Source organism: Amia ocellicauda, chromosome 1, assembly GCF_036373705.1.
Source record: "Amia ocellicauda isolate fAmiCal2 chromosome 1, fAmiCal2.hap1, whole genome shotgun sequence".
Taxonomy (NCBI): Eukaryota; Metazoa; Chordata; class Actinopteri; order Amiiformes; family Amiidae; genus Amia; species Amia ocellicauda.
The window spans coordinates 8,933,467-8,953,777 of NC_089850.1; the positions used below are offsets into that span (position 1 = coordinate 8,933,467).

The 20,311-nt window shown below is 37.3% G+C and overlaps 1 protein-coding gene across 1 annotated transcript in view; it reads left to right on the plus strand.

The window, feature by feature from the left end:
• The first annotated feature begins 121 nt into the window (after positions 1-121).
• The window catches only part of trappc12 (trafficking protein particle complex subunit 12), a 32,055-nt gene continuing 11,865 nt past the window's right edge, over positions 122-20,311 (plus strand). The window contains exons 1-6 of the mRNA XM_066715533.1: positions 122-187; positions 969-2,190; positions 2,441-2,557; positions 15,585-15,698; positions 17,795-17,933; positions 19,415-19,527. Of these exons, the coding sequence (XP_066571630.1) occupies positions 973-2,190; positions 2,441-2,557; positions 15,585-15,698; positions 17,795-17,933; positions 19,415-19,527 (1,701 nt within the window). The 5' untranslated portion in view covers positions 122-187; positions 969-972. The remainder of the gene's footprint in view (positions 188-968; positions 2,191-2,440; positions 2,558-15,584; positions 15,699-17,794; positions 17,934-19,414; positions 19,528-20,311) is intronic.

The window sequence follows — 20,311 nt, forward strand, 5'->3', positions numbered from 1 at the left end:
TTATACAACGCTTTCTTCGTAATTTATACACAATGAATGGTTATTGTCTGCTATCTGGTCGTACAATGTTTGGAGAATAGGGATCTGCGCTTTAACTTAAGAGTTGACCCATTGCGGCTTCCGTTGTTTTCTCTTCCTGTTCGTTTTGCGCATGTGAAGAATCTCCTTTGCTGTCATCTGTGAGAAGGTAAACCAGACATGTTTACCTTTTATGTTTTGTTTTTTAACTTATGTTACACGATATTAATTACTGACCGACATTAGTTCTCTGTGTTAATCGTGCTGTTCTTATTACTGTACTGTATGTTTAGAAAGCTTAATTACTTTGACTCATACGATCAGGTGAAGCTATTGAATAACCGAATGATGTCTTAAACCTAATGATATCTTCAAATGCTTTCGTCTTCATCTTTGTTTCATATAGTTTATTTTTTTATCACAATCTAGAAATATTAATTCCGCTTAAGGTTACTGAGTTCAACCATTTATTGTGTACATTAAATCATAATGTATAGACTAATGCCTGTTTCATTGATTAACGTATGTATTACAAAATTAAGCAAAAGGTTTTTAATATTGTTATATTTTCTCTTTTCTGTTTTTCTCTATCACACATTATATTATAGCATTCAAACCTTGTTCAACGTTTATTTCTATGTAATCGTAGAGTAAACGCAAAATTGTAACAACTAAAGAAACGAATCTTTTTGCTATTTACTGTTCCTATTGCACATAGTAATTTTTATCTCAAAGGTCTGATATTAAAACATCGTTTTAGTTTTCAAATTGCACTGTTCTGTAAAGTAATGTAATTACCAGAATAAATACTATTCTTTTCAAATGCTTAAACTATGCACATTTTATATAATCACTGTATAACAAGTACTCTTTACTATAGCATTTATTTCAATAGATACAATTGGTAAAAATATTGTTTTGTAACTTTAACTAACTTTTTGTTTTAAAAGAGCAATGGAGGGTACTGGATCTGAAGCTCATAATAGAAACTCTTTAACACTGGACCTTGGTGGAGAAATCGACAGCAAAGAAAATGAGGAAACATCTCAACAGGAGGTTGCAAGCCAGCCCCCAGAAATCTTTTTCCAAGAGGAAAACATCGACCTGGAAGCCTTTGTCACGCCACTAGAAGAAAGCCATTCTGAGAATTTCATGGATAAACTTAATGACCAGATGATGGAAAGTGTCATGATATCAGATTCCCCAAACAACAGTGAAGATGATGTTGGCCAGATGGAATCTCTCCTGGAGCAGTTTGAAGAGACCGAGGACTTTGTGTCAAAAGAGACAGAATACACAGACGTGAAACCCGTTACAGATGTGGAGGAGGCCGCACTTGAAAGTAAGGGAGAGTTGGAAGAAATGCCACCGGTCACCCCAACACTAGATGAGAAACAGGTGGATGTGGAAGAAGAATCAGAAGAGGATGAAAGGAAAATAACCCCTATCCAGCCAACAGAGGAAGACACTGGTCTTGACAATGGCAAGAGCCAGGAACCGGAATCAAGTACCAGCCATGAGCCATCAAAGGAGGAATCGATTCCAGTTTGCACCATTTTTAGTCAAAGTAATCAGCCTAAAACACAGACCCAGTCCTTGATACCTGATGGCTTTGAGCCTGCCTTGGTCAAGTCTCCCAGCTTTGGTAGTGTCACTGAAACCCCAAATAAGCTGGCTCCCTTAGTTTGCCAGCCCAGCCCCAGTCTTAGCAAGTTTTTCGCAGACAACAGCCACTCCAACCCAGCCTCTGACTTTTTTGATTCTTTCACGACTTCCTCCTCTTTCATATCTGTCAGCAACCCCAATGCAAACACCTCCCATCCACCGGTCCCTGAACGCCAGCTTTCAGTTTCCTCACTGCCTGCTCCTGTGCCTCAGGAGCCTGGCACTCCTACCTTCTTCTTTGGCCCCGCTCCCCCAGAATCCCCCGCACAGCCTGGATCGGCAGAAGTGGCGCCCCCTTTCTCCCAGATGCAAGCCGCCTTCTCGGGGAGTGACGACCCCTTCGCCACAGCTTTAAACATGAGCGAAATTGACCGGAGGTTCGATGCGTGGCTCCCCTCAGAGGAAACGAGGAAGGTCTTGATTTCTGTCGCCACTCAACAGTACAGTCCCATTTTCATTGAAAAAGAGAAGCTTTCCATGCCTGGGCTGAAGTTTGACAATCTTCAGGTACAGTATCTCTCTTTATATATTTCTACAAAGGCCGAGAAGTGTCTTGAATACACTTAGTCTGTGAACACTGCATGCAACAGTTGTAGTTGTTAGTGTGTCCAATAGGTGGGCTGCCATGCCTTAAAAAGAAACATAGTGCTTCTGTAATGTATAATAGTAAACTATGTTCCATCATATGGGAAGCAGTTATTTTATAGTGAAGTGTGCTTCACTAAGCAGTAAATATGGGCATTTTTTTCTTTTTCAGGGAGATGCAGTTAAAGATCTTATGCTGAGATTTTTGGGAGAACAGGCAGCAATGAAAAGGCAGGTTTTGACGGCAAATTCTGTGGAGCAGTCCTTTGTTGGACTGAAGCAGTTAATTGTGAGTAATTATTATCTTTTTTGTTTCTCCCTATCATGTTAATTGCTGAGCAAAACAGTGATTGTGTTCAAATAATCACGCTGGCAGTCACACAAGCATTACATTTTTGTTGATGATGTGGTCCCCATGCAACTTGAACATCTTGGAAGTTTAACCCAAGAACTTGACCATGCTAAATTATTGTATATTTTTGTAGCTTTATATTAATGCTCTTAGTGCGGTTATTCCTAAGAAATCATTGACCCTTACACAGTTTAGTTTGATCAGATTTAATAAGCTATAGGATCTGGTAGCAATTAAAACATACATAGGAAAAACAAGTCTACCTTCCACCTTCTTGGCTGTGCAAATGTATTCATAACAATAAACAGCAACTTATAACCCATGGGTGTTAGTTCTTGGAAGGAAAAACTGATTTCTTACAAATACATATTTTTCGCAAATGCAATAAAAATGAAGATCTAGTGTGTTTGTCATTCACAGTATTCATGCAGGATACACTTAACTGTGTAGCTACTCAATCTCTTGTAGTGAATGTCAGTGTTTTAGGATACCATCGGCAATTGTATTAATAATGAAATCAAGTGAATATTTCCAGTCCATGTTGAATACTGCACATGTATGTGTAATAATCTGTAAGGTGTGAAAACAAGCATGTAACTATGTCAATCTTTTTGCAAATTTGAGGTAACAAATAGAGTGAAAGAGTCAAAGCGATGTTCATGACTACAACGACTTATTTAATCGGGCATCCATTTAATGCAAGAGTGTTACAGACAGTTCATCAATATTTTAATATATTCACCAGGAACAAGTAATTTGTCAACAGCAGAAATGTATTTATTAATAATAATAATAATAATATTATTATTATTATTATTATTATTATTGTTATTGAAATCAGAAAATCATTGCAGTAATATATTTAAGGTGTACAGTATGTACACTCACCTAAAGGATTATTAGGAACACCTGTTCAATTTCTCATTAATGCAATTATCTAACCAACCAATCACATGGCAGTTGCTTCAATGCATTTAGGGGTGTGGTCCTGGTCAAGACAATCTCCTGAACTCCAAACTGAATGTCTGAATGGGAAAGAAAGGTGATTTAAGCAATTTTGAGCGTGGCATGGTTGTTGGTGCCAGACGGGCCGGTCTGAGTATTTCACAATCTGCTCAGTTACTGGGATTTTCACGCACAACCATTTCTAGGGTTTACAAAGAATGGTGTGAAAAGGGAAAAACATCCAGTATGCGGCAGTCCTGTGGGCGAAAATGCCTTGTTGATGCTAGAGGTCAGAGGAGAATGGGCCGACTGATTCAAGCTGATAGAAGAGCAACTTTGCCTGAAATAACCACTCGTTACAACCGAGGTATGCAGCAAAGCATTTGTGAAGCCACAACACGTACAACCTTGAGGCGGATGGGCTACAACAGCAGAAGACCCCACCGGGTACCACTCATCTCCACTACAAATAGGAAAAAGAGGCTACAATTTGCACAAGCTCACCAAAATTGGACAGTTGAAGACTGGAAAAATGTTGCCTGGTCTGATGAGTCTCGATTTCTGTTGAGACATTCAGATGGTAGAGTCAGAATTTGGCGTAAACAGAATGAGAACATGGATCCATCATGCCTTGTTACCACTGTGCAGGCTGGTGGTGGTGGTGTAATGGTGTGGGGGATGTTTTCTTGGCACACTTTAGGCCCCTTAGTGCCAATTGGGCATCGTTTAAATGCCACGGCCTACCTGAGCATTGTTTCTGACCATGTCCATCCCTTTATGACCACCATGTACCCATCCTCTGATGGCTACTTCCAGCAGGATAATGCACCATGTCACAAAGGTCGAATCATTTCAAATTGGTTTCTTGAACATGACAATGAGTTCACTGTACTAAACTGGCCCCCACAGTCACCAGATCTCAACCCAATAGAGCATCTTTGGGATGTGGTGGAACGGGAGCTTCGTGCCCTGGATGTGCATCCCACAAATCTCCATCAACTGCAAGATGCTATCCTATCAATATGGGCCAACATTTCTAAAGAATGCTTTCAGCACCTTGTTGAATCAATGCCACGTAGAATGAAGGCAGTTCTGAAGGTGAAAGGGGGTCAAACAGTATTAGTATGGTGTTCCTAATAATCCTTTAGGTGAGTGTAAATACACTGTGGAGCAAAACAAAAATAATGGTTGTTTGAAAGGAGCACTAAAGTAACGTGTTCTTTCATCAATCTGTGACAAGTGTCTTATATTGTGCTACTGAATTTAAGAATTGTATCCTGGTTTTATGTTAAATTGGGGAATGTTTCTTCAGCTTTAATCTACAATTAATTTAGATTTGGATGTTTTAGTCCATGTCTGATTTACAGTCAGTATCACACCCTACCATAGAATCTAACAGGAGGAATTCCATATGCAAAGGACACAATGACCTTCTAGAGCAAACGTCTTGTACATACAGAATTATCCCATAATAAGCCATACTTGCAATTGCAAACTTGTTATGCAAACTTTTTTAAGGGCTGTTTATTCATTGCACGTTGTTAATTGAAAGCATTAACTTCTGTCATATAATGTAATGGCTTTACATTTTTTCGAATTTAATGCTGAACAGTTTGTATACCAGTACATCTACTTTTCGTAAGAATGACTAATAACAGGATGTTTTAAAGCAGAGTTGCATTAATTGCATTTACCGTGTAACTGTAGTATTTCTGGTCTTATAAGAACCTCTAGGGGGCAGCTGTGAGCATTTGGAGTTCATTGCAATTGGGAATATTATAGTCCAAAGCTGGTGACTATTGTGAGAGATGAGGTACATTGCAATTGGGATTTATTAGCACACTAAGACCCTGTCTACACTACATAACTGATCTTTAGAACCATTATTGAATACTGTACTTTAGTAATGCTCTTATATTTTGTAAGATGCCCTGGATAAGGGTGTCTGCTAATAAATAAATAATAATAACTATAATCCATCTCAGAATGCCCACACAATTGTATATTTATTCTGGATCCTGGATTTACTACATCCACACGTAGTTCAGTTAGTCCCTGACACCGCAATACATTATGGTACAGTATCCCACCATGCACTTATGTTTACAAACACAAAATTATGGAGTCCATGGGTGCAGAACACAAGCTTCTTTAGTATTGTGTCTTCAAAACTTCAATAAAGCACTTATAACCACTTGTTTGGCAACAGTATCTACCTTGAGAGACACCTGTAGGATTACAAATGCATTACATTTCATGAGATAAATGCAATGCCCTACATATTGGACTGGCTAGCTTTGTAAACTTTAAGAATACATTGCTTACAATAGTTTTGATGCACTTTATCTTTCAATGTTACTTTTCAGCAATCTTGAATGTTCAGGCAGATATGTTGTCATCATTATCCATTATGCAGTGAATATCATAATTTTGAAAACTGGAAATACTTTTAACAGTAAAACATTTTCTCAAGAAATATATAATTTTAGAGAGCTTTAGACTTCATACCCATATGAAATCAGTGTGTACCTGGCGATGATCCATTTGTAGAGAGTGAATCATTATGAATGAAATCAGATGCTTAGAGTATGTAGGTATACTTATTACTCTTATTTGCCTTAGATAAAAAAAAAATAAGATCCTTATTAGCCACTAGATAGCAAATTTCCTAACCTAACCATACCTACAATTTGTCAAATGGACTTTCACCTGCTAACAATCATGCCTATAATCTTTTTTTTTTACAAACATTAAAGAACTCATAAAGCCTGTATTGGATCTGGGATTGTTTCCATCAATACCAATAGAGACTCATACATTGACATATACATCTATATATCTTGCAGTCCAAAGTTGCAGTCCAAAGTTTTATTTAACTGTTCATGTTTTCAGGTTGATTACACCTAGGGTTTGATCTACTTTGTGTCATTAACATTGATTCAGTTAATAAAAAAACAGTAAGTTATCATATATCTTCCACATATTTTTTTTACTTTAAACCTGAAACCGGACAAAGGAGTTTCTGCAAAGGTTTTTTTTCATACTGCTAAACAGTAGATTCATATGTGAAGTAGTGAATGCAGAGTATTGATGGTTACTATCACAACATATTGTGTGAGTGACATAACAGCAAGGACTCAAACCTGGTGCAGTTATTATATTGTGATAAATATGGTCTACATTAGAAAAAAGGGTATCTAATCTAACCCAATTCCTTAAAACAGAAATTCAAAATGAAAAACACTAAAATATAAGTATATTAAATCGTATATTTTTAGGCACCATTATTGAATAATATGATTCCTTTGATAACCTCCTGAAGTGCATACAATAATGTGTTGATAGCTTTAGGTTTTTCAGACGCTAATAACTGAAGAGAGGTAATGGCTGATTATTGGATAACAAAGAAAGGTTAGATTAGAGCTTTCATTTCAGTACATTTATAATTCCCCCCGGAATCAAAATTCACAATGTGTTTTGACATACTGTAAAAGTTAAGTTTCTATTGAATTCAACTTTTTTTTTTTTTTTAAAGCTGCAGCTTTTTTTTCAAATTTATTTTATACATTTTTTTATCTCAGATATGCTGAGATATTACTATGCTAGTGATTAAAGTAGAAAAATATGATTCCCTCCATTGCACTTTTGAGCCATTGTGTGTGTGTGCGTGTGTGTGTGTGTGCGTGCGTGTGTGTGTGTGTACACTCTCACTCACACAGATTGACAACTGATACGCAGAACTAAAATAAATAAATATCTTCTGGTTTTCCATCACTTCTGGCCTTGTGCATAGTGTGAGCACAGCAGCAGTTAGAAAAGTCAGTTTAACTGTGCAGAGGTTCTCAAGCATAAAGAAAATATTGGGGGGTGTTGCCTGAGGGGTTCAGTGCCTATATTTTGTTTGAAAGGAACTGACAGCAATGGGAACTCAGCAGCATATTCATCTTCGGACTGGAACTCAATTCTGCCTGCTGTGCTCATGTCCTTTCTCCAAGGAGAGCATTGCTGTGGAGAAGTAGTGAACTATGGCCATCATAGTATGCTTACACCCTCTAGAAGGCAAGGGAAATCTACTACTATAGTATGAGAAGAAAGCTTAACTGACTACTTTCAATTGGCATTTGTGTGTCTTCCTTTCTTCTTTTACTAGATCCAAATGATTTTTGAGTGGGAAACCATCCTCAGTGCTGTACTGGTGCTAGGATGATTTCAAAATAAGAGCATTGAAATACCATAATACAGTAACTAAGAACAGTGCAATGTAAACACAAAATAATGCTCTATGGTGCTCCTTGTCACCACCCTTGCAATTATATATTCTTGGCTCAATGTCACTCTATTAATTCTCATCAGTCTGACTCTTGTAATGAAACTCGACATATCTCTGTTTGTCCTCTGCCTTCAAGTTTCATTAGGCGTAGCTCCCTCCAAACACCATGTCAAGAAACATCTCTTGTCCTGAAATCATTCACTGCCTTCCTGGTTCAAAAACAGTTTTCTGTACATGATCCATCAAAAAAACTTGCTCGTCCCATTTGCTAAAATGGAGTATCCAGTTTAAAAATATGGCAAAACATAAACAATTATTGAAGTGTCGAAATATATGTGATTTCTGTCATCCGTGTGGAATATATATGATCCCAGAGGTAAATGAACAGAGGATTACCAAATGAAGAACAAAGACTGCTTTTCTTGTTTTGTATTTCAGTAAACTCATTAAAATGTCAATACATTATTCCTATTAAATGAGCCAATGTCAAATTATTCGTGCAACCCAGCCCTCCCTTCTTCTGCAGTCTGCAAATCAGTGGATTTTCTCCCCTGAAAATAGTTGATTCCAGAACTCTACATTCCGCTATTATTCATTGACCCATAAATGACCCCAACCTGTATTTGGTATTTAAAATATATACGCTTGGGGCTGTAAGAAAAAATAAAAAAAAATACTGCAGGCATCAACTCCATCCTACCAAGCACATGTATAATGTATGTTGTGTGTATTTGAAGACATTTGGCATACCTCAACCCCTCAAGGTACACCTGGAAGGTAATAAAGAAAAAATAAAATTTCAAATTCAGGGCAGACCACAGATGTACATCGGATGGGCCATTGATTGATAGTTTGACATCCCACTGTAGTAAGTCAACACTTTTTCTGTATTGTTGGAACATACTCCCAAGAGTTCAAATAAAAATGAAGGTTTCACATATTAGTATGTTTTTGATATAATTATGTATATTTCTGCTTTTGAATCATAGGATTATTACCCTAACAATTTAAACATGATGTACACTCACCTAAAGGATTATTAGGAACACCTGTTCAATTTCTCATTAATGCAATTATCTAACCAACCAATCACATGGCAGTTGCTTCAATGCATTTAGGGGTGTGGTCCTGGTCAAGACAATCTCCTGAACTCCAAACTGAATGTCTGAATGGGAAAGAAAGGTGATTTAAGCAATTTTGAGCATGGCATGGTTGTTGGTGCCAGACGGGCCGGTCTGAGTATTTCACAATCTGCTCAGTTACTGGCATTTTCACGCACAACCATTTCTAGGGTTTACAAAGAATGGTGTGAAAAGGGAAAAACATCCAGTATGCGGCAGTCCTGTGGGCAAAAATGCCTTGTTGATGCTAGAGGTCAGAGGAGAATGGGCCGACTGATTCAAGCTGATAGAAGAGCAACTTTGACTGAAATAACCACTCGTTACAACCGAGGTATGCAGCAAAGCATTTGTGAAGCCACAACACGTACAACCTTGAGGCGGATGGGCTACAACAGCAGAAGACCCCACCGGGTACCACTCATCTCCACTACAAATAGGAAAAAGAGGCTACAATTTGCACAAGCTCACCAAAATTGGACAGTTGAAGACTGGAAAAATGTTGCCTGGTCTGATGAGTCTCGATTTCTGTTGAGACATTCAGATGGTAGAGTCAGAATTTGGCGTAAACAGAATGAGAACATGGATCCATCATGCCTTGTTACCACTGTGCAGGCTGGTGGTGGTGGTGTAATGGTGTGGGGGATGTTTTCTTGGCACACTTTAGGCCCCTTAGTGCCAATTGGGCATCCCTGAGCATTGTTTCTGACCATGTCCATCCCTTTATGACCACCATGTACCCATCCTCTGATGGCTACTTCCATCAGGATAATGCACCATGTCACAAAGGTCGAATCATTTCAAATTGGTTTCTTGAACATGACAATGAGTTCACTGTACTAAACTGGCCCCCACAGTCACCAGATCTCAACCCAATAGAGCATCTTTGGGATGTGGTGGAACGGGAGCTTCGTGCCCTGGATGTGCATCCCACAAATCTCCATCAACTGCAAGATGCTATCCTATCAATATGGGCCAACATTTCTAAAGAATGCTTTCAGCACCTTGTTGAATCAATGCCACGTAGAATGAAGGCAGTTCTGAAGGCGAAAGGGGGTCAAACACAGTATTAGTATGGTGTTCCTAATAATCCTTTAGGTGAGTGTATATGCACCATGTATACATTTTACATGAAATATTGGAAGGAGTGATGCATGATAAATGTTGCTATCTTACTGGTTTAATCTGAAAAGTGATGTTCTTCAGATTTTATGGTACATTTAAGTATCTTATGATTATGCTCTGAATTCTGAAGGTGAATTTAAAACTTATCGATCAAGGGGAGAATTAATAATTTTCTTGCACAGATATTTCTCTTTTAACAGCTTAGTAAGTTGCTTTGAGCTATCTACTGTATATTGCATACCAAAAATAATAACTACCATCTAGATACTGTATCTGTTTTAAACTATTGAATCTAGACCAGTTGTATTTTTTTGTAATAATTTAAAAAATATTATCACAGCCTATGAAAGATATGGTGTAACCCATACTTGCATAATATATTATATTTGGTCAGCTAGTGTACTTGACTGTGATACCTTGGAGATACCCATTGAGCAATAACCAATGTCTAATACTTTGACAAAAAAAATTACAAACCTTGGATATATCACCCCATTTAACATATTTTGGATTATTATATATTAAATGTAGGCAGAAACTGTGTATCTAATTCTATAGTGAAGCATGAGCTGCAGGGATGTGGTTGTGAGTGACTCATGCTGCAGTGACAGTGCCTGCATGCTATGTCTGCCGCTGCTCTGATTTCCAGTCCATATGCAAAGAAACAGAAGGTGTCTGAGTGGAAACAAATTAATTAAGAATGAGGAAAAAAATGGGATTCATGAACAAACCTCATACTCTTCCAGGAAAGATATTCAGTCTGTCTGGGACTAAAAAGAAAATATATTTTGTAATTCACATACAACTACAAAATAATAAAAAATATTCTGCTGTAATTAATGATGCAAAAGGGTGACAGACCCATAACTTTTCTGCTGTTTTGTCTTTTATGATTCTCTCTCTGCTGCTTATTACCATGCAAATTAATAGATTTTTTTTTTCTTATTAGAAAAATAAGGTAATTACAGAGATTTTGAAAAGCATTAAGCTATTTGTTTGTGGAGGCCATGCAGATAAGTATCTACTTTCAATATTTAGAAAAATAAATATGTACAAATGCAGAATTAAAGTCTATCTTGCAAGATCTGTCCTCTTTCTTTGTGTAAATCAGCAGTTCTGCATACAGAAGAAGCAGCAAACTTGTTTTTCTCTTGCACCACAGAGGATTGATGTAGCAAAGGTATGGCTGTGATTCCTGTGACTGAGTTATCACTGCTTTTGGGCATGATTATGTGTAATTCTATTTGTCCTGAAGCCATCCAGTTTTGCCCCCATTCATGTTTTTGCCCTTCCTGCCTGCCTACCCCTCATCCACTGGCTCGAGTGAATGCCCTGCATCTGTTATTGTATTATTTCCCTCTGTTCACTGGCTCAGTACTCTCCTGGCTTGGACTCCAGATATGTGTCACTTAGTTCCCTCTGATCAGTGGGTTCCTCAGGGTGAGGCCTGCCCCCTTCCTACTTCTGGTTAGGTGGTGGCAGGCTCTCAGCCAGACATTGTTGTGATTGGCCATATGTCTGGCATAAGGGGGCATAATATCTTCCCTTTAAGGTAACTATCACTCCATCTCCTCACTCCACTGAGGGTGGGGGGGGTCTCATGTCACGTCATTGCTGTCTGGTGTTCTGCCACAGTTTTAGGGGCCCTCACAGTACATCACATCAAGTCCAGGAGTGTGCTTTTGGTATGCAAAAGTGAAATATTTTGGTGCAGCTATTGTTCTCAATGGTGCCTTGTTATCAGACAAGTGCTGAGCAAAAGAGTGATTGCTGGTATTCCTGACAGACTGTAGCTTGCTTCTTCAAAGGTGTCCTGCTGAGTTAGAGACTGCTTCCTGAGCTGTGCTCATTTTTATTTTATTTTTCCTGGACTGAAAGTAGGTGTGTAGTAGTAGCTGGTGCACGAATCCCTCAGGAGCTTGAATGATACAGCCACCCTGTAAGCTGACATAACACCTGACTGTGGAGCACCTAGCTTACGATGGCCAGCACTTGGGGATGAAAGACAGGCGTCCAGAACATTGCTGCAGCCCCCAGGATACAAATATCTAAAATTCATCCCAGTTCAAAAGTCTTATAGCAGCATCCTATAGTTTGCAGTCCCTTTGGTTTACCAAGATATAGTACATCGTGCTGGGTTACACACTGTCAAAACCGTGGTCTCTAACGTTAGGTGCTGTGGGCCTGATTGCTTCATAACCACTAGTTAATGTCTGCCTGCAGTCTTGCTCTAAGCGCTGTGACTGTGTGGGTCATCTGATAAAGCTAATTAATAACTCTCTTGCATTCCTATACTCTCCACTTCTCCTACTATAGCATCTGGTTGATGCTGTATCTGCATTGTTTTTACAGAGATATTCAATTTGCCAGCTGGATGATTTATATTCATCCAGCATATTATTGTATGCTTTCTGTGAAAATGTAAACTTAAAAAAAAATCATATCAATAATGCCCTGGGGCTGTCTAGTACCTGAGAATATTTAATTTCCACCCTACAATAATGAGATTTTCCTGTTTACACTAGTAATATGCGTCTCCACTGTATGACTATAGATGAAGGAGCTTTACCATATTTAATGTTTTAAAGCAATTTACGTAGATGTAGTCATACAAAAAAAAACTGTGTAATGTTAAGATGGATTTTATCTTTTATTAGCAGAGAATTTTGTAATGGGCAACTAGCATAGGAGTTTTATGTAATGATAAGGTACATATTATTATTATTATTATTATTATTATTATTATTATTATTATTATTATTATTATTATTATGATGATGATGATTATTATGCTTCTAGTGATTTTGAAATGTGAAACGCTTTTTGGCTGGAGGCTTCTCTCTCTAAATGACAATTGATGAGCCTGCCAGCAATAGAAAATACATTTCCTTAAAAAATGCAGAGGAAGAAGAAATATATAAATAAAAATTACATTATTAAAAAATATGTATATGCATATGCATAGTTTTCCTTATTGGGGAAGTCATGGAAATTCCTGTGTCTAGTAGTAATTTTCTTGAAGTGCCCTCCAGTGGTGCTCGAAGATCAGTTGCTTTTACAGGCACTCGAGAGAAAAGGGGACACTCAGTTTGATATTAGTGCTCCTTTTTCTCAATGATTTTTCTATAGAGCTCTATATTTTAACATCATGAATGCTGGTTGTGTTAGCTGTGTCTATGGTTTTGGTGAGTCGATAGATTCTCGGCACCAAAATCTACATTGTACCACAGACAATTAAATAATTGATTCCAGAGAGCCTTTCAGTTTGGGTGATTAATGAAAGTCGTTAGAAATTGACGATCGGTGGAACATATTATTATAATTTTTTCTACAGTAGGTGTTTATCTAGCACAGGAAGGAACACCAGGCCTGTCAAAACATTTAGCAATTTTATAGATTATACACGTTTCTGGCACATGTAATTCGGTATTGAAAATGAAGAGAATACAATGTTAAAATATTTTATTGTTACCATCTTTTATGTTGCACCCTTCACTTACTTTGTCCCAACAGGAGAAACTTTAACTATTACCATCACATTTTGCTGGTAGTTTGCCTGAAATTAATTGATTTTTGTCTTTCAGAAAAAAATAATTAAATAAAAATAATTAACATGAGCAAATTCAATAATTTTTCTGTATTATTCACCTATCTTTTCCTTCTTATTGAAATTACTCACACTTGTCATAAGTCAATCAATTTTTAATGTCTGGGAAGGCACTGTCTCCTCAGGGAGGTTACCGAACCTAAAGGTTTTCTTCCTGCTGGGATGCCTCCTGCATGCAAAGACTGGAAGGAATCACCTGACCAGAATTTTAAAGCTCTCCCAATTTTAAACTCGGCAGCTTGTTGTTTGAGGTATTAGGGTCTGCTAAATTATACAACAGATAAATGCTGAATCGTTGCCTTCCATTTTGCTCATTTGTGGACTTTGATGTGCTGCAAGTTTGCTTTAGGGGGCCCTGGCTGTAGTAGTGTGGCTTGCATTGCCTTCTGCTGTAATGAGTTACAATAGTGGCTGCAGGCCTCTTCCTGTCTGTACGGCAAGTCTGCAACTCCTGCAGCTCAGCATTTTGAATCCTGACTCTCTTTACTGACCCAGACCTTTTGGTTGGGTTGTGATATAATGTGGGCTACAGAGTGGGACATCCAATTGAACAGTACTAAAACAGCATCAGAGATCTGAGGAGTGTTTTCTGTTATTTTTTTAACTTAACGTACCTTATTTCTACAAGAAGTTCAGTGTATTCTGCACATTCATGTGGAATACAGCCTTGGCAGACTCTTGTCATTCTTTCAATGTCAGAATACCAATGGTTGGTACACACAGATAAAGCTTTTATTGTCAGTTGTTTTGTCTTCCTTTGCAGGAAACTTTTTATGAATAGCAGCTGACTGAATAGTGTGTAGTGTGGTACAGGGCTGTGATGTTTTGGGTAAATGGTGTAGTCGGCTGTGTTTAGAGTCTTTCTGATGAAGCAGAAAATCTCTTTATGAAATGTTTTGACGCCAGTTGTGTTTGATTTAAAGACAACTATATATATTCCATATCTTATTATCAATAATCAATAAACTATCAGCAGTAAAATATACAGAGAAAAATGTATATTTCACTTTAATATTTATATTTTGACCCTTTAGCCCTCAGTGCCCCAGTAAATGCAGGAACACTTATTTGTTCAAATTGAAATTAGACAATTTGTGTAATGTTTATCTAATTTTTTGATTTAAGATCAATTAGTGTCAATGCTGAAATCTTGCAAGAGTCTCTCTTTTTATTTCTCGTCTCACAGATCTAAACCTTTGCATTGTATTGCAATGTTTTATTCAGTATTGTGTGTACATCTTCAATGTTACAGCTTTTTTCCCTTTCTTTTACTCCATAAAAAAAAAATGCTTTGTGTATGTAAATAAAAGCTGGGAAATGTAACGCTATTTAAAAAAAAAAGATTATTTATGGGCAATTTTGATTTATTTTGCTTGTCTTTAAGTTTTTGGAATGCAGCGCATATCATAAAGATTCTAAATTTACAGTTACATTGACTTTTTACGTTCCGTTTCAGTAGCTGCAGCTGCTTTTGCCCATTTTTTTTTTTTGCCAGTCGTTTTAAGCTTCATTTCCCCTCCTAATGAAGATTTAGAAGCGAGAGATCCAGTGATAAGGAGTTTCAGGAAGCCTGCTGGAGACATTAGCACTCCACAGGAACTTGAGATAGGAGAATGGGCTCTCATAACAGGGCTTTGTAATGGTGCTATCCTCACTGTACAAAAAGGAGGTTTCTGTTTGTTAAAATTATATTTTATGCTTGGTTAAAACTGTTGCCTAATTAAAGAGAGAGCTTTGATGAATGACATTGCAGTTAAAAGAGAATAGCTGAATTGACCTTGTCATTATTACTGATGGGTAGCTTGACTGTACCTGCTCGCAGCCAAATAAGCAGCTGTTCATTTAATGGGTTCATTTAATGGGTTCATTTATTCTTCACCTTGTCCACTCTATAACAAGAACACAAAGAACTGGAGGGCAGCTGTTGACCTGACTGGGAGGCTGCTGACTGCTCATGGTCAAGGGTATGGGAAGAGTGGCCAGCCAACCAGCCACACTACAGACTCCCTGCAGGTGGGTTTGCCTCTCATACATCACACAGCGTAAATCCCACTTGAAAACATGACAGCTCATGGCAAGCCAGCGACTGGTATTTTCCTCTTCTCATCTCTGGTGTCAACATTGGCAAGGTATTTCAGGAGGATCCTGTCCAATTGTATTGTAGGCATCCTTTTGATGTTATATTTCTGGTCAACAAGTCTCCATTATTTATATTTTTGATATATCATTAAATTAAAGCCTTTATAAAATGTACCTTTAGTATACCATGGTAAAATAACAGTAAAGTGTAAGAACGCCAAGTGAAATCACAGTAAAGCATGCAAAGATGTATCTGGTAAAACTATGGCAAAACCTCCCAAATTTGCATATATTTGTGCTATGGTATTTGTACTAAATTACTATGGTAAACCTTTGCGTGTAATACTGTATGCAGGGCAGTAGGTTTCATTTCAGAATTGGGGGGACACAGTCAATATTGGGGGGGATGCGTCCCCTATGTCTATGGAGCCGGGCATACATTATTGAGGGGGACAATTTCACATGCTCTCAACGTGTCCCCCGCTAAACCTATACCTATGACTGTATGTAAGCATATTATTTATGTATCCACAACCCCCACCCCCCCACAATGCACATTACAATTTTCTTTTGAGATACAATTTCAAAATGACCTCCCTCCACACAGGCACACACACACACACAAACTTGATGCTAGAATAAACATGATTAACCTTCTCACATCACAGGAATTAATTTGCCTGCCTCCGGAAGACTGTTTGTTTAGTGTTTTTATGTCAAAATCATGAGTGCTGCTTTGAAGTCGAACCAGAGTGACAGCTCATTGCTGAGTTTGATGGCCCGGCTTTCTCACAGTCCTGTCTGCCTGTATATGTTGCCTGTGTCCATGGTATTAACACCAACAGAACTGTAGCGATTAACAAAAACAAACTGACAAATACATTAAAAGCATGTTCTTTTTTTAATTCCTGTATAATTCAAATATTTATATTCATCTTTAGGAGGGAAAAGGAGAGTTGTCTATTTAGGTACCTTCACATTTAAATTGTCAAATTATAGAATCCCAGTAAAGCAATTTTGTCCTGTATTCTGTGTTTAATTGATATGATATATATTTTTTATTAAAGATGCAGAAAGGGTACAGGCTACATCATATCATGAAAAAGCATTAAACGTGCTATACGAAGCTTTATTTGTATGACTTGGTGTTTGATATAAGTTTTATTAAATAAGCATGTTTATTTCCCTGACAACAATTAGAATATTTTGATTGTGACAGTGCTCAGTACTTGTTGTATTGTTGGGTAGGTTTATTTGTTATCCACATGATAGACCGAATGATTGTTGATCAAATTCCTTTGCTTTTAAACCCAACACCTTCGATCATTCCATTCTGATTGATCTTTTAATAGTTCAATAGTAATAGTACTGCACATTTACCCTTTCCTGAAGTGTGATTCTGATCAGCAGCATACATCTGAACATTTCCTCCTTCTCTTCAATCAAAAGATTGGAAGAAAACAAAAATAAAATGAAAAAATAAATAAAAAAAAACAATCTGTAGGATTTTCACAAGCCATCAGGACAGTGGAGCTAATCGTAACAGTTTTAAACAAAAAGCTTTAATCCTTGAATTGCCAGAGATTTTAATTAAAACATTAAGAAGCGTGTAAATTGTGTGAAAACTTTTGAAGCACGAGCTGTCTAATCTGATTATTGCCAATATACCCAACCAAAGGCTTCAGATTTAAACCATGTTGTTTATTTTCACTTCAGGCAAGAAATGAGACATTTTTCATTCAGTTCTTACATTTTTAAAGCTTGACGGTTTCACAAACCCACACTTTATTTATTGTTGCCCACTTTACTGTGCCACATTTGTGGTTATATAAGCCCAATGCTAGCATAAAATAAAAGTGACTGACATTTTTGTTTACCATGGTAATTAAAATAGCAGTCGATAACCACACTTTTTCATTCAGAATCATACAGATACAACCACCTAACACAATATAATATGAGAGCTTAGTAAGCATGTAGTACTTGATAAACAATAGTGTGAAAACATTTCTTGTTCTTTTATCTTCCAGCTATGGTTTGTGCGCCTTGCTTTGCTTACCAAATTAAGCTTGTTCCAAAACGCTGAACTGGAGTTTGAGCCTTTCGGTAACCTGGACCAACCAGACCTATACTATGAATACTATCCAAACATGTACCCTGGACGGCGAGGTGAGCAAAACTCCTTCTTTTTGCTTCTGAAGCGGACTGTAAAAGTGACTCCCCACTAAATTATAGGCAGAAAAATCTGAACGACCAGAGTCAACCTCTACAAGTAGAATTCGGCATTGTCTCTCAGTGTGGAGCTCAGTAAGGTGCAGCGAGTCTTCATGCTAATCAGTGCAGCATTTCACTTGTGTTTGAATGCAGTGCACAGGGGAGAAAACGCTGGCAGGATTCGGCACTCGAAAATAGGTCTGCTGCAGCTAAGGTTCCTGCCTTTCAAAATATTTTTACCCCCTTAAAATGATTACTCTATGAGTGGATATTTATTGTGCAAAAAATAATAATATGAGGTCTGGATTTTAGTGTTTTGGTGTGTGTTTGTTCTGGCGCGAACCTTTAAGCACATCCTTCAGATGAGAATAGATTGCAATTGACAACAAATGACCTGGATGCCCAACTCAGCTCCTTGAAAATAAAACATCAGCTGGCAAAAGAGGTTTAAATCTTTTCAGGGACACTAAAATAACTGCCTAAGCAGTGCAAGTGTTTCAAGGATTATACAGAGATCTGAGTCGATACAGAATGTGGAAAGTTACAACTTGGCAGAGGTAGTTAGGAAAATAATTATTTATTTAAAATTTAATTATTTATTTAAAAATTGTCTTGCTTGCAGCTGGCAAGGACCCATTTCTTTTCTTTTTTTTTTTTGTTACAACTCCTGTGGTTTCAGTGGTTTGTGCACTGTTCTTTTAACACATGCCTAGTGCTACACACACACGAATATATATATACATATATATGTAATGCAGGCCTTTCAAATGACCGTTATATTACATATACTGTGTGTGTATGTATGTGTGTGTGTGTGTGTATATATATATATATATATATATATATATGTATATATGTATATACACATATTGAGATATCTACACAACTCTACCATTATTTCAAGTGTGATTGGGAATAATTATGGTGGGATTCTTTTTTTACTGTGTCATTTTTGGAAACCTTACCTGTCTGCCTTTGATCAACTGAAATGGAGGAGAGGTTTGTTGTATATTAAATATAAAAAATAATAATTAAAGAACATGTAATTTACCCACAGTCACCTATTTCATTGATTTTAAACTTCTAAAATTGATGATTTTTACATTTTTAATATCCTGAAGAAATATATATTTCTGCAGTCAACTTCAATCTTTTTTTATTTTTTTATTTACATTGGCAGTTATTCTAGGTGTTTACTGCAAGTTCAGTCATTATTACCTAAACCTATCTATTTCATTCAAATATGTAAATCAATTGCACTTTTACAATATCAAAGATTAAACTATAATAATATGGAACCGATCTCAGGATGGGAAACAACAGAAAGGTGCATATTAAGAATACAGGAGTAATTTGTAATCCTTATAGTATATAATTTAAAACCAAAAACTGCATTTTAAAGTCTCTGAAATTGCTTTTTTACGTTGATGTTTCAGGTTCAATGGTTCCATTTTCAATGCGGGTTTTACATGCAGAACTGCCGCAGTACCTTGGGAAGCCTCAAGAATCTCTTGACCGCCTGCACAGTATGAAAATAGTTTGTCTAATGGTGAGTCACTTACCAGTATTCAATTTCATTTATGGTATAGACACTCTGTTAGAATTCAGCACAAACATGCAATGTACTAATGTCCATTCATTTACTATGGATATATCATGTGATTTGGCAGGCCTCTGACTGAGCTGAAACATGCGCCTATCAGAGGTGTTTATAAGACACTAGACAATAAGGGTGTTCGTAGCAATTCACAAACCTTGATCAAAGGGAGAATTCTTAACTTAAAAAAAAAAATAGTAATAGTGTATTTTGGGGACAGACTGAAGGTTTAGCCAATTGAAGAAGCTTATCATACTGCCAGATCGAGATTTGACTGTGGTAAAGTCTACTGCACACAGCAAGAACGACTTTTATAAATAGAAGATGTTGGGTACTTAGCTGGAAGAAGCTACTTATGAAATCGAGAGTTATGTAAGTACAGCAAACTCACTCAGGATCCTTCAAGAAACAGCTGAGGAAATCCTTCAATCAATCAGTTATTAATGAGCTAGATGGGCCAAGATGCCTCTCATTTGTAACCTTTCTTATGTTCTCATGAGGTTAGAGTCATAATGTACTGACTGACAGAAGTTTAAAACCAATAAAATCAGTCACTCCTTGGGAACTCCCAAGTGATCCACTAAGATTGCAGGATAAATCCTCTAGCCTGGAGATGGTTGGTCTCCATCCTCCGTCAGATAGGGAAGCTGTACTGTTTGCATTCCATAATTGCATATTGGGAAAATCAAAATAGCACATGGCTTTGTGATGCCTAGGTATTGAAGACTGTGTCTGT